At 42.5% G+C, this 15,444-nt stretch overlaps 1 protein-coding gene across 1 annotated transcript in view; it reads right to left on the bottom strand.

Moving 5' to 3' along the window:
- edil3a (EGF like and discoidin domains 3a) overlaps nucleotides 1–7,705 on the bottom strand; it is a 105,687-nt gene extending 97,982 nt beyond the window's left edge. Inside the window, exon 1 of the mRNA XM_088995445.1 lies at nucleotides 7,389–7,705. Within this exon, the coding sequence (XP_088851571.1) occupies nucleotides 7,389–7,452 (64 nt within the window). The 5' untranslated portion in view covers nucleotides 7,453–7,705. The remainder of the gene's footprint in view (nucleotides 1–7,388) is intronic.
- Nucleotides 7,706–15,444: the final 7,739 nt, after the last annotated feature.

Here is a 15,444-nt window from a genome sequence, read left to right as displayed (position 1 = left end):
ATAGATACGATAGACTCCCTATACAGGAAGATAATTAGCTATCTAGCTGGGCTAATATATCTTCATTGCCAATTGGATGTTCATGTGGCAGAGAAGAAGAAAATTGTCTGAGAAATTAATATTTTATGTATGATAAGTATATTTCTGTACTAATGTAGTGATGCAGTAGGTTCAATCATTTCAGAACTGCGAGTGCAACACTGAAGGACTTATTTCCACTGCAAAGTGCATTTTTGCCAAAGTACTTTGCCACCTGGAGTTCTAAGTGTGAATAATGGCTACCGAATGCTTCAATGTATTGCCCCCCGACTCCTCCACCCCCGAGTTTTAAAATGCGAGAAAGAGCAACCAATGTTGCCCATGCATTTAAAACCCCAACCACCACACAACAAAATGGCGATAATGTGTTCAACAAATGCCAAATGGGTCATGGTTGCTTCAGCAAAGCAAACACCGACCAACAGTCCAATCCTCATCATGACTCATCAATAACAAACAACCACCACATCGACTTTCCAGATGGCCATTTTCATTTGCCTAAGAGACTGTAATTTCACAGCCATTATGAAAAAAGGACAAAACCCGGAAACAAGATTCATAACAAACAACCTTTCCAAACAAGCGCCAAAACATATTTCCATTCACGAACCGACGGGTGTGAATGCTTCCACCCTGTCACTTTGTTCCCTTGGGGGGCGGGGGGGTGACAACGACAGTCTGATATCCTCCGAAGGGTGTTCTCTAGCATCTGTCTCTCAGAGGACATTTGCCACCACCAGCAAACAATAACAGCATGTGCATGATGTCAACAAAGAGAATCCCTAATGAGCCCAAGTGCCATGTGGCGGGATCCTGGTTGGAACCAGAAAATGAAAGACCCCATGATGTCGGACGGTTACACTACCACCCCCCCCCCACCCCCCGAATCCTCTTTGTGTGTGTTTTACCTCGATTTGGCATAAAAAGCGACACCAGTTAACTCATTCACTGCCAGACAATGTGCATGTGATATTGACCAAATCTGTTTTTGAACAGGTTTCTGGAACTGCTTATGGTTGAAAACCAAGGTTTGCCTGTAATCTCGAACACCTTGGTTTACGAACTTTTAGGTTTACGAATGTTACAGTTATGAAAATTTTACCTTGGCATACGAACTTTTTTCGTACACGGAGCTGCCTCAATGAGTGATGTGTCATTCACGAACGAGCCCCTTCTTTTAACAACAAAATGGCAGCCGACTGTTTTTGTCCTCTATTCCCCGCCCCCAGTCTTCGGTTAAAGCCACGTGATTGGTCAAGAACGCAGCAGTGAGGGGGGTGGTTTAAACATTAAAGAGACAGGCAGACAACAGTTTCAACTTTGACAGTTGAAATGCAAAGTGTAGACTGCAAGGTTAAAATATCCCATCAATCAGGCTCCACAAACAACCCACACAAGCCATCTGTACACTTGATGCAAAAAGCTATCAACCCAGCTAAACAGAACACAATTGATGAGGAACAATTATGACTGAGAAAGCACCTACAAGGGATCATTCCTGAAGATGGTGAAAGAAGAAGGTCACGTTCCTCATCAAGTGTTTAATGCTGATCAAACCGGCCACTCTGTTCCATCAAGCCATTAACGACCATCAAAGGTAAATAAAATGACTTTATTATACCGTACCGTTTATTTCTTTAATTATAATACTATAGCACATTTGTTATACATAAAATAAGGTATCTTTTGTGTAGTTTTAAGGCTTAGATAATTAGAAAGTATAAAATTATGTTTTATGGGGACCTAGAAACATATTATTCTCATTTTAATGGTTTCGTACTGGAAATTAATTTTTGGGATACACACTTTTCATCTTACACACTCTGTCTGGGAACCAATTAAGTTTGCAAGCCAAGGTATCACTGTAAATGTTTTTTTTTTTCTGATGAAAGAAGAGAGTCAAAGGGTTTTTACACTGCATTGAATGTTTATGAAGTCTCAAAACTCAATATTTTGTGGGTCTTGCAATTTAACTCAATCACTGCCAGACGTGCAGTGCCATGGTTTTTGTCATTTTCACTCGAATTGCAGGACCCACAGAATATTGAGTACAGTGATACCTCAGTTTACAAACTTAATTGGTTCCCAGAAAGTGTGTGTAAGGCATAAAGTTCGTCTGCCAAACATTTATTTCCCATAAGAAACCATTAAAACTGAGAATAATCCATTCCCAGAATTTTAGTGGTTTCGAGTTACAGTGTTACCTGGGTTTACGAACTTAATTGGTTCCCAGACAGAGTGTGTAAGGCGAAAAGTGTGTATCCCAAAAATGTATTTCCCATAGGAAAGAATTAAAATGAGAATAATCAGTTCCCAGGTCCCCATACAACATAATTTTCGACTAAATAAGCCTTAAAAACTACACAAAATATTCCTTATTTTATGCATAATAAATGTGCTATTGGATTGTAATTAAAGAAATACACTGTACTATATAATAAACTTGTTTTATTTACCTTTGTGAATATCGTTGATGTAGTTGCCTCTTGATGAAATCCGAGTGAAGTTGCCGTGGTTTCTCAGCGATAATACCCTCACTCACACAGTCCCCTGCTAGCTGCTTTTCGTTAATCCAAATCAACAGAAGTTTTTCAAACTCTTCTATTGCCTGAGACCGTTGCTTAGACAACACAGAAACACCCTTAGCCACACGTAGCAATGGACGACTTAGCGTACTGGTACTGGGACGTTAAATCACACAAACGCACACCTCGTATTTGTTTTTCGATGATCTCCTTCTTCTGCTCGACCGTAATTGTCTCTTGTGTCCTCTTCGGCTTAACACCAGCCTGTGGTGGGGTCTTTTTCAGTCCCATAATAGCAAAAGTACTCCACTCGATGGCAATCCATGTCTGTACTCAAAGGGGATGTGGAAAACTAGTCCGCCAGTTGCTTGACCATGTGGTTTGGTGTTTTTTCCGCCGAAAACCAGTCCTGCAGCCACCGTGGCGCTGTGTAACCCCTTGTCCAGAGGCAACCAGCTGTGACCCGCACGATCAAAAGATGGTCCACAGAAGCTGAAGAAGCTCTGCGGGACTGTTTTGATTCAACCAGGTGGGAGCTCTTTACTGAGATTCATGGGGAAGACATTGACTCACTCACCAACACCATCACAGACTACATTAACTTTTGTGAACAAAACACCGTACCCACCAGGACTGTGCGGTGTTTTGCCAACAACAAACCATGGATTAATCCCGACATAAAAGTCCTCCTGAAGGAGAAGAAAAGGGCTTTTGTGTCGGGCAACAGAGAGGAACTGAAGGCCGTGCAGATACAACTGAGGAGGAAGATCAGAGAGGGGAAGAAGGCCTACAGGATGAAAATGGAGGAGCAGCTGCAAGCCAGCAATGTCGCTGGTGTCTGGAAGGGCCTGAAAAACATCTCAGGCCACAAAAGCCCAGTGACATTGAACGAAAAAGACAAGGACTGGGCAGATGAACTCAACCGCTTTTTCAATCGGTTTGACAAGACGCCAGCCGCCCCCGGCCCACCGTCAACTTCACCTGTAGCTGCACCTGCACCAACTCTCACTGTGGCCTTACCCTCCCTGCCCCCTCTCACGACCAGCTCTCCACAACCAACATCTGCCCTCCCAACCGTTGCCACACCCTCAGCCGCCACTCTGCCTCCTGGTTCCTGCCTGTCTGTCACAACTGCGCAGGTGAGGAACCAACTGAGGAGGATGCAGGTGAGGAAGGCAGCAGGTCCGGATGACATCAGTTCCCGACTCCTCAAGACCTGCTCCGACCAGCTGTGTGACATTGTCCAGCACTTGTTCAACCTGAGCCTGAAGCTGGGCAGAGTTCCACAGCTGTGGAAAACGTCATGCCTGGTCCCAGTGCCCAAGATTGCCAACCCCAAAGAGTTCAACAGCTACAGACCGGTGGCGCTGACGTCTCACCTGATGAAGACGCTGGAGAGACTCGTCCTCGCCCACCTGCGACCGCTGGCAAGCTCATCGCTGGACCCGCTGCAGTTTGCCTACCAGCCCAGCATCGGTGTGGAGGATGCCATCATCTACCTCCTCCATACGGCGTTGCTGCACCTGGAGAATGCTGGGAGCACGGTGAGGATCACATTCTTCGATTTCTCCAGTGCCTTCAACACCATCCAGCCAAGTCTACTGGGGGACAAACTGCAGCATGCCGGAGTCGACCATCACCTCACATCCTGGATTACAGACTACCTCACAAACAGGCCACAGTACGTGAGGGTAAAGAACTGTGAGTCGGACAGGCTTCTCTGCAGCACCGGAGCGCCGCAGGGAACAGTCCTGGCTCCATTCCTCTTCACCCTCTACACCTCGGACTTCAACTACAACACCCCAACCTGCCACCTTCAGAAGTTCTCTGACGACTCAGCTATTGTCGGCCTCATTACAGAGGGAGACGATAGGGAGTACAGGGGACTGACAAAGGACTTTGTGGACTGGTGCCAGCAGAATCACCTCCAGATCAACACCGGCAAAACCAAGGAGCTGGTGGTGGATTTCTGCAGGAAACAATCGTCACCTGCACCATTGAACATCCAGGGTTCGGACATTGAGAGGGTGACCTCCTACAAGTACCTGGGTGTTACTCTAAACAATAAACTGGACTGGACAACAAACACGGATGCCCTAATCAAAAAGGGACAGAGTCGCCTCTTCCTCCTCAGGAAACTGAGGTCTTTTGGAGTTCAGGGGTCACTCCTAAAGACTTTCTATGACTCTGTGGTGGCATCAGCCATCCACTATGGCATTGTCTGCTGGTCAGGCAGCATCACCACCCGGGACAGAAAAAGACTGGAGCGCTTTGTCAAGCGGGCCAGTTCTGTCGTGGGCTGCTCGCTGGACTCTCTAGAGGAGGTGGGCAACAGACGGACGCTAGCTAAACTAAAAGCTATGACGGACAGCCCCTCCCACCCCCTCCTGCCCATCCTGACAGCTCTGGGTAGCTCCTTTAGCCAGAGACTATTACACCCGCGCTGCAAGAAGGAGAGGTACCGCCGCTCGTTCCTACCGACTGCTGTCAGGCTTCACAATTCCCAATGATCACATGTGAAAAAAAAACCAAAAAAAAAAACTGGACACCTGTAAATATGGGTTGTTGCAATATATCTAAATGCATTTCTTGATTCTGCACTATGTACAGTCTTGTTTATAGAACGGTTTTTGCACATCTACATTTGCACAGTATACAGTTGACATTTTTATTTTGTTATGCTTAGAATATCTTGTTTTCTATCCTTTCACTCCCACCCCAACCCCATCCCTCTTCAATTGCTGCTGTGGACTGCAAATTTCCCCATTGCGGGACGAATAAAGGTATTCTGATTCTGATTCTGATTCTGATTCTGTGGTTTGGTTCGTCCGCCGAAAACTAGTTCGTTTGCCAAGATTATATTCTTGCGAATTTAATGTTCACAACGCGAAAAGTTCATGAGCTAAAGTGTTCGTAAGCCGAAGTATCACTGTATTAGGACAACATAAACATTCAATGCACCATAAGAAACTTTAGACTCTTTTCTTTCATCAGAAAAAGCAAGTAAATTCCTAAATTATACGGGTCTGGAGTATTTTAGCTTGAAATGGGGGCAGACGTACAAAAGGTAAATTCTGTCACCTCGTGGGAGGGAATGACATGGCCAGATGTCTGACCGAAGCTTGACACGCACCCAGAAAGGAAAACCTGAGCAAATTCCAGAATGGTGCTCCACGTCATGCCTTTCAATTCCTGAATAAATTCGGCAATGACAATGAATGAGTTAATTGGGTTGGTATTCTGATTGAAATAAGTCTACACGAATCGGCCACACATTTGACACTGAGAGGCTTAGGGAGTCCAAGGAAGTCGATCTGCATGACATGTGTGACACCCGAGGCGTGCATGTTACTAAATGTGCGCAGACAGGGAGACTGTCGTGACCCACTTCCATGGAGAGCCGTGTCGCTTTCTACTGCAATCACACAGGTAGGCTTGCCCTGACTGACTGTAAAATATACACTCTGGAAACGCTTACATCGTCCTGTCAGCACACGGCAAAGATGGAGGAGGATGTTTAATCTCCAGCTCGAGCAACTGACGAGAGAGAAAGCTATTTCTGGAGAAAATGCACGCTCATGCCGAACGGCGGAATGAAGTGAGATGTTGAAATTGTGTGCTGGGACACTCGGAATGGATTCAATCGGTCTAGAAATGTGGACTTGGGGGCGGGGGGGGCTGTTGGAAGTTGGAAGGGTTTGATATGTGGAAGGAAGATCTTAGTTGCTTTTATTCAAATTTGAGAATCTGGAAAGTGGAATAACTTGCCAAAATTTCCGGCATAATCATTGGAAGTTAGAATTGTGGAGATCAGTTGAAAAATGTGGGAATGTATGTATTTATCTAATATGTGTTTGTATGTATGTATGTATGTATGTATGTATGTATGTATGTATGTATGTATGAAATGTGATGCTACTTTGTATGTATGAATCTAATATATGTTAATTTTATGTGAATTGTGTCATATGCATGGCATTTGTCGAACTGTGAATTATTGGAATATGTTGATTATGTATATATAAATGGGGATTATGTGTATATAAATGGGAATATACAGTAAAGTCTCGTTATATCGATATTCTCGGGAGTCGGAAAAAATATCGATATAACCGGACTATCGATATATCCGCTCCAGCGGAATGTAAATTTACTCCTTGCGTTCATAGAAATAGTATCGTAATAAGCAGTACTATCGATATAATCGATATTTTTATATTCGAGACTTTACTATATATATATATATATATATATATATATATATATATATATATATATATATATATATATATATATATATATATATATATATATATATATATATATATATTATTGAGGATGTAGATTAACATCAGCATGGAACTCAATGAATGAGTGCAATTCAAAGTATTTCAGTTGTCCTGAACGCATTCGAAATGCTAATAAGGTGGCAGGCGATCCTAATCTTTCAACCCTCGAGTAATTCAGTTTGGGGTGGAATTAAAAGTGACGTCTGGCAGTCTGATCAGTTTGTTATGCAGTGGAAGCCCAAAATAACAGCTCCGGGTTATAGTGCATTCTACACGATTTAGGCTTGCTAAAAGCCCTCTTTGGCAGAGAAATAAGGTGGTGTGAAATGCGATGCTACTTTGTCGAGACCCACTTCAAAATAACGACAGGAAATGGTCGCGCGGGGTATATTTTCAATTACGCACGGATACAAGCACAACGACAGTACCGTAGACGCACAAAACACAACTGGATATTTTCAATAAACAGTAATCACTTATGCGATAACAAGTGGGGAAACCCCACTCCCGCTCTCACTCCCCCGCTCCGACTCACCCATCACATGCTGCGGGACAGCGACGCTCACGCACAGGGCGATGGAGAGGAGGAACGGTCCCATCCTCTCACAGCGAGAATAGACGTGCTTCTTGAGCAAAAATAGGAAAGAATAGGAAGAACAAATCACGAGATCAATTAAAGGTTGTCCCTCCTTCGCCTCCTGGGAGGGAATTGGAGCGGATAAATATGTCCCGTTTGATAAAGTCCTCCTCTGTGTCTGAGCGGAGTGGAAAGACGCGCCGGAACAAGTGGCGCGATGGTGCCAGGTGCCTGCTTGGCCCGTCACTACCGCAGTGAGTGGAGACGGAGGTGCGTGCGGGCGCGCAACTCGCAAGTACCAATGTCAAGTGAGATACAGAAGCAGACATTTCCGGTCAGACCCTACAAAATAAAAGCGAGGAAAAATTAGCAAATCCTGTCACGCCATCGGTGGAGACAGGCTCAAGATTTGACCAAGGACATTTTTGTTTGGTATTCTAATCAATTTTGGAAATGACATCTTGGATTTATTTCACACTGAACTCCTATGAGATCTTGTCATTGATATGAGATTTCGACATATATATTTTTGATATGTTTGACACATGTGTGTGTGTGTATATAGACAGTATATATACTGTATGTATGTAGATATATATATATATATATATATATATATATATATATATATATATATATATATATATATATATATATATATATATATATATATATATATATATATTTTTTTTTTTTTCTCTGTATAAATACTTTATGTACTGTATATATATATATATATATATATATATATATATATATATATATGTATGTATGTACTGTATGTAAATACGAATGTGTATATGTGTATATATGTATATATGTGTGTGTGTATGTACCTGTGTGTATATATGCATGTGTGTGTACATGTGTGTATATATGTGTGTGTATGCACACGTGTATATGTGCGTGTGTGTGTGTGTGTGTGTGTGTGTGTGTGTGTGTGTGTGTGTGTGTGTGTGTGTGTGTGTGTGTGTGTATACACACACATTTTTATTAAAAACCACACTGAGCCCATCTTGCAAGAGTACTCTCACTATGGCGTCACCAGTGCACTGCTTTGTGTGTTTTCCCCAAATAGAATCTGAGTAAATAAATGCCAGTGGGTGAAATCAGAAAGTGTTTCAATGTCTCCTGTAAAGGGTAGCATGGGGGTATTGTCATTGAGTGCAGTGAGCGGTCATTCGGTAGATTCTTACTACCTGCTCTGCCTTTTCATTGGTGTGGTTGCATCCTTCCATCTCCTTGCAGTCCATATATCACGATGTGACCAAACAGCGGCTTTTTTTAACTCCCATAGGGGGAAACATCATTGTAGAAGAAGTAAATGACTCATTGACGAAGACGACTTCTCCACTCTCTCCTCTTCTGTTGCGCACAATCTTGACAATGGAAGCCTGCTGAATCGGTCTCTGCTGATCTGCTTTTTGAATCAGTCTGTTCAGCCTTGTTCTAACCTCTTTTCATCCCCTGCCGTAACACCTTCAAGCCCAAGGAGCCGGGATTACTGTTTTTTTTTCCCTGGAAAGCTCCCTTAGTCACACGAATGTGTGGGATGAGCATCTCGACCTATTTGCTCTCTGTCATGTAGCTTGTTAACAGTCATACTAGATCCCGACTGTTTTATAATATTGTTAACAATTGACAACCGACATGTGGTTTTATAACTGTGGATGTGTTCAGAATGAAGGAATAAGTTTTAAACTCATATTAAATGGAAGTCAGCACGTAATTACCTCCATTTAATGTGCCTTAGATTCATCCCGAATAAATCTCAGCTGTTCAAGGAGGCATTTTGTTGTTTGAGTGATAGTCGGACAGCATATACTAGACATGGCTGAGTTTGATTTCTATGTAATGCGTTCACTCGCAGAGATCACAGCAAACTATGAGTTCACACTTCTGAATTTCTGGATTTAAATCTTAGATCCTATCTCTCTGTGAGATATTTCCATAGTCCTTCTACATTCTAAGATCACTTGAGGACTATAAATTAGACATGATCCAGTTCTGAAGAAATTACCTCATGATCACCAGGATTCAGATGAATGATGCAAAGTGAAAATGTATCCTATTGTCAATTAATGCCGATATCAAAGATAAATCTCCATTGTAATGTTCATTTGCATCCGGTGTTTCTTCACGGGCTATTGTATGAACGTAGAAGCTGGAGGGGTTCAATGATTCTGACAGTTGTACTTTCGCTGTTCCAAATTTACACGGCCATTAATTTACAACGGGCACTGTAATTAAAATTGAGATCACACGCACGGAGAGACTTCTTACATATGATTATAATTCATTTCCTGTCTCGTGTATTATTTACCGTAATTGACACAAAAAAAGGTGCAGTCCAGATTAATTTTGCACACCCTGACACCTGATTCGTGACAGTGACAGAATAAATCCCAAACTGGATCCGATAAAACACCTTGTGTGAGGCAAACGCTGCTCATTTGATATAATCCGTTATATTAGTGAGCTAACTCACAGGAATATCCGAAAACTCTCTCTTTTTCCACAAGGCTTTGCCCGTGGAGGACATCGTCAGCCAACATTGCATAGTTATCAGTCTGACCTTGAGTTCCACACAATCTGTGCTTCATGAATCATGAAAGATATCGAGTGTCCTTTTGTTTCATGGAGATAAAGACCTCTAACTTTATGCATTTCGTCAAGTCTTATAAATCATCCCGGTTGGCCAGTTGCATTTTCTTGCATCTTAATGCGAGAACACCTTCTGTTCCTGCAATCGCCGTTTCATATTGTCAATCAGAAAACAAGGTCTCGGTTTCTCTGGTTGATTGCAAATAACCGTCCGGATGTGATTGGTTACAATTCACTGAGGATATGATAAGAATGCGGGTAGGGATGTGGTATTTCTTCAGAGTACATTGTCCTTTGTTAAAATGACGATTACAGAAGTATTGTTGAGGAGCCAGATGAGGTGGCTCGGACATCTGATTAGGATGCCTTCTGGACGACTCCTAGGTGAGGTGTTCCAGGCATGTCCCATTGGCAGAAGACCCCGGGGATGACCCAGGACACACACTGGCAAGATTATGTCACCCACTTTGCCTGGGAACGTCTCGGGATCCGCCAGGGAGAGGTGGCTGGGGAGAGGGAAGTCAGGACTTCCCGATTGAAGCTCGGCGACCCGACCTCAGATAAGCGGCGGAAAATGGATGGAAGTATTGTTTCGTCAACATAAATATGGGTTGACTCTGCAGTCACAAGTAAGAAAATAATGCTCTTTGGATGTTTGCTTCCGAAGGAGTCAGGAGGATGACCTTTAACCCCGTTTCCATTCTATACACCAAGGATAGTGCCTCTGCGAGCCACACTAAATCCTTCGTGGTCATTTATCGGAAACATCAGTCCTTCCTCGGACCCAACTTTCTTTGTCTTGTTTGCCCTTCACTTGCTTTTTTTATAAGTGCCTGAACTCAGACCACTGAGTCCTGCACAGCTCACATCCATCCTCATTAGGATCCACGGGGACCCGCTTAGGATGAGCAACGGGCTGGAAAACACAGTGACCTTCTCATATTTGATCCATTTACTCGATTTTTTTCTTCTTTTTTTATTTTAGCCACTGAGACGTGGCCGTGTTTTCATTGTTTCGAACATTTGGGAGCCGACAGGTTACCTACCCCTGTCTGACGCTAATCTTCCCCCTTTGAAAGATGACAAAGACTCTTTTTCGATCAACCGGGGTAGGGAAGGGGGGGTTAAGCATCTATGAGGCCAAAGAAATAATGCTCTTAAAGGACAACCGACACCATTTTTTTTGTTTACTAACTGACATCAGAAAAACGTTTTTTAGCATGTAAAATACCCGAAACGTGCAGGCTGATATTTGTGGTCAAATTCAAAACACCAATAAAAATGACTTAGTGTCACAAAACTGCTTTAAAATGACCTCGGAGTTTCAGAAGGTCCCGCCCCCTTGTTCGTGACGTAACGCCAGGATACGCCAGACACAAAACAATGGCTTCAGAGAGTTCAGATTCGGAGAAGATGCTTTCTTGTTACTCATCCAGTTATGAATATGATTCAAATAGTTCTGAAGAGGAAAGCATAAATGTTTGCAATCGATTAAAGAAGTCCATCTGTATCAATTCAAGACGTCTGGACTCCAATGTAGCTCCCAGAAAATGCACAAGATGGCGCACAAGCTCCGTTGGACATGGGCTGATTTGTCTGCTGAAAATGTGTGTCCACTTTTATGGTGTTACCGCAAATGGTAGTGTTGGTGCAACACACAACGATTCACCATCGCGTTATTTATGTGTCTTTCCTTCTTATTTCGGCATCAACATGGATCAAAACGATGTTTCCAGACCAAACAAAGTATTGTGTGTCGCTTTCTCGGTCAGGGGCGTTCCTGACGTGACGTCACGTCAGCCATCGTCATCAACTCGAAAAAAAGATTCAGCAACAAGACTTCCTGAATATTCAGCGCGAGTCTTAAAACGTAAAATATAGCTATATGTGCTGGCATTTTTGTAAAATGCGCAAAAGTAGAAGTCATTTGAAGTGATTTTACAAATTATGCACACAATTTGTGCAGCGGTGTCGGTTGTCCTTTAAATTAAAACTTGACGATGAACCGAATCGAGTAGGGCATTCCGCCTGATAATGTACCATTACCACAAGGCTTTATTACATGTCATGCCCTCAACATTTCTATAACCGCAAAATTAATGAGGTTAACCTCTTCAAAACAGCCAATAAAGGGATAAGCACTTTCTACCCCCTCACCCCCTTTTTCCCCTGTTAGCGATTCAATCATCTTTTAACTCCTTCCCGCCACCACTCAGTGGACCTGAAGTTCTTTTTTTCCCCCTCTCTATCACACTCTCATCTTCATGTCTCCAGGTTCTCGTCCCTCCCAATCAGACTTCTCGGCTCGAGTCTTGTTTCTCCCCACTCTTTATACTCGCCACAAAGAAAGTCTCACAAAAGCCCGAGGCAAGTCAAAGGGAAGGTTTGCTACTGTCTCTACTGCTGCCACTTCTGGCGGGAAGGAGCTAGAAGACAGGCAGAGAGACAGACAGAGAAAGTGTGTGTGTTGTGGGGGATGTGGTCTGGAAGGCTCGCAAGACTAAATGAGATGCTGTTGGAGAAAAGACATTGAATTAATTCCAAAGAGAATATTGCATTGGATCATATTTTCCCCATCGTCCCTCAACGCTGGGACACACAGCCGAGTTATGTTACCCAATGTAAGCGTCTATATTTTTCTCTCCCCCCGTTTCCGCTCATCCCCGGACCGCTGAGCTACTTGGCGTCGATGTCTCAAAATTTCCCCGGCAAACATTTTGCTACCGTCTCAGAGCTACTGTTAGACAATCACTGGCAGGATTTCCATCTTTGAAAGGCAGCTTGAACAACATTTGATCATCCAGTAAAGCATTTTCGATACTGCAATGAGTCCAAAGTGCTCTTTGCGTTTTTAAAGATATTCAGCAGATTCGATACGGGACGTTTTTCATAACTATGTGTCACGTTCTGGTTGGCGACCAACGGGTGGCGCTGTCGGCCCCGCCTACAGCTGCGCGGATGTCCAATCAGTGGCAGTTAAAAGGACTCCCGGCACGATTATTCGTTGTCGGGTCATTGTATATGTTTGCTTCACCCTGTCAGGTTTGTTTCGTCTTGGCAGATTTTTACTCATGGTTTTCTTTGATACTTTGTACCTTTCTGTTCTGATGACTTTGATATATGATATTTTGTTCCTTCTGACTTTATTTTAATACAATTTGTCAAATACACCCTGCCGCTCCCTCCCGCTTGCTTTTTTGGGATCCAGCACCATCACCACCTCGCAAACGTCGACAGTATGTTTGCATCATAACGATGGGATGTCACAGTGTAATCCATTCAATGTCTCGACTACCGTCGTGACTAAGTCAAGAATTTATCTGTGGCCTCAGACGTTGGAAACTTTTAACAATTGTCTGGAAATGTTGAGAAGTCCGTTTTACTTGTCTGAAGTTCCGTTTTGGGGCATCGTGTCAGTTCAGTTCATTAGCTGTAGATGTTTTAGAGGCTAATTAAGTGTAACAGACACATGTTTTTGTGTTTAAGGGTACTAAACCCATTCACAGTTGTTCGTAAAAACAAAACAAGGCTTTCAGACATTCTCTTCTTTTAATGACAAACAATAAACAGTTAATGGGTGACCTTCAGCTTTTTCACAATGAGAAACAAGCAGATTATAGTTATGTGTCAGCATTTCCAGTGACTTGAAACCATTTCGTCAACGTATGAAGAACCATTTCGCTGCCAAGAAGTGTTTCCACTGTGTCGGCACAAGGATGATGGATCAAAACCAAGGCCCCCTCTGACACCGCAAGGGTGGAAAAGGAGCTTATTAATAGATTAAAGTAACTCTTCGTCTCAAGTTTCCTTGCGTGGAAAGTAAACCAGTCATGAAGTGTTCTGTTTGTTCGGTTTTTTATTTCAACCTTGGAATTATTAGTTTGAATGACAGTAATGATGGCAAACTACATTCAATTAACCATTTCCCAGTAAATATTTTTTTTACTCTACGATGCAGTTGAGGTGATTCAACATTTAAAATGGATTCATGAAGCTTAACAATTCGGCTTTCTTCACATTGCAGGTCGATTTCGCAGCATATCGGATTTTTTTTGTTGATGCTGTTTTTACATCTGACTTTAATTGGAAGCATAAAGTTGACATATGTAATGACCGTAGTCATTCAGCCATGCAGATAGTTCATTTATGACTTGCAGCTTTCATGTGGAATCTTGAGAATGTTGAGAACCTCCTCCCAACCGTTCAAACTCTGTCAATCTGAGACCATAAGAAGATAAGTCCCTTAACGTGATACCATATTATCTCATGGTTTTAATCAGTATGAGGTGTTTTCATTGAAGTTGACTCATTTGGACGTGTGACTTAATAATAATAATAATACATTTCATTTATAAGCATCTTTTAAAACTCTCAAAGACACTTTACAGTCACAGGATATGTTTTCTGCAGGTCAGCAGCGGCAGCCACATGCGCCAGCGTTCACTCAACCCGGAAGTAACATAAACAAAAAAAACTAAATAACAAATAATATGACAACAGAAAGACACTGAGAGTCTCTCTTTGTGACATGAAGCAGTTCTAGATAAAAGAGGACAGGATCAAAGTGTCCTTTTCAGCAGTGGATCAGGGACATCATGGTGGAATGTGTACTTCTACTACGAGCTAAATGTTGAAAGACAACACGAAGCTGTAGCATCCATTGACGAAAAGAGATTGTCTCACATCTCCTGTCCCACATAAATGGGTACCACTGCTACCCATTGGCTGTCCTAAGGTGAAATGTCAGATGGTACCAACATTTGTCATGACCTCAAAATGTTTAATTTTACCAACAGATACAGATAAAATATAATATGGATAGATTTTGTCCATTTTTTCTGTATTCTAAGGCTGTTCTGCGTCATTATGAAAATGGACGGTTGGTTGGATAAGGGAAAGCATATTTTCTGTCATCACTGTCACATCCACAAAGTTTGCTAATTATATTGCAGCGCCCCAGTTACCGTAGCTACTGGGGAATATAACAGAGAGAAAAAATGAAGAAATAAATAAATAAAGCAGGCAGCTGGAAGACGATTCTCACATTGATAAGTAAGAGCGACGTTGGTTAAAGATGCTGATGATAAAGTGAGAAATCTTTCCTGTCAATTCTTGTCACAAGCGCAGTTAGCTGTTCACATTCCATGTGAATTATTTACATATTCCAGCGAGGGTGCTTAAATATTACTGTTTCATGTCAGCCTGGATAAAAATGGACCAAAAACATACACGGACAGCTATCATATTCCACTCACACTGTGTAGTGGTTGAAAACCCCACTGAGAATTTTCCCCATCAGTGTCAATATGCGGTGGCGTGGTGGGAGACTAGTTAGTACTTTTGAAAATATGGAGTGTACTGTTCAAATATCTTAATCACAAAAGCAACGAAAAAGAAGAAAAAAAAAAAC

Source organism: Hippocampus bargibanti, linkage group LG04 (assembly GCF_051943395.1).
Source record: "Hippocampus bargibanti isolate YZ-2025 linkage group LG04, ASM5194339v1, whole genome shotgun sequence".
In the NCBI taxonomy this organism is placed as follows: Eukaryota; Metazoa; Chordata; class Actinopteri; order Syngnathiformes; family Syngnathidae; genus Hippocampus; species Hippocampus bargibanti.
Note: the sequence above shows the minus strand (reverse complement) of the source record. Positions and strands in the feature narration are given on the sequence as shown.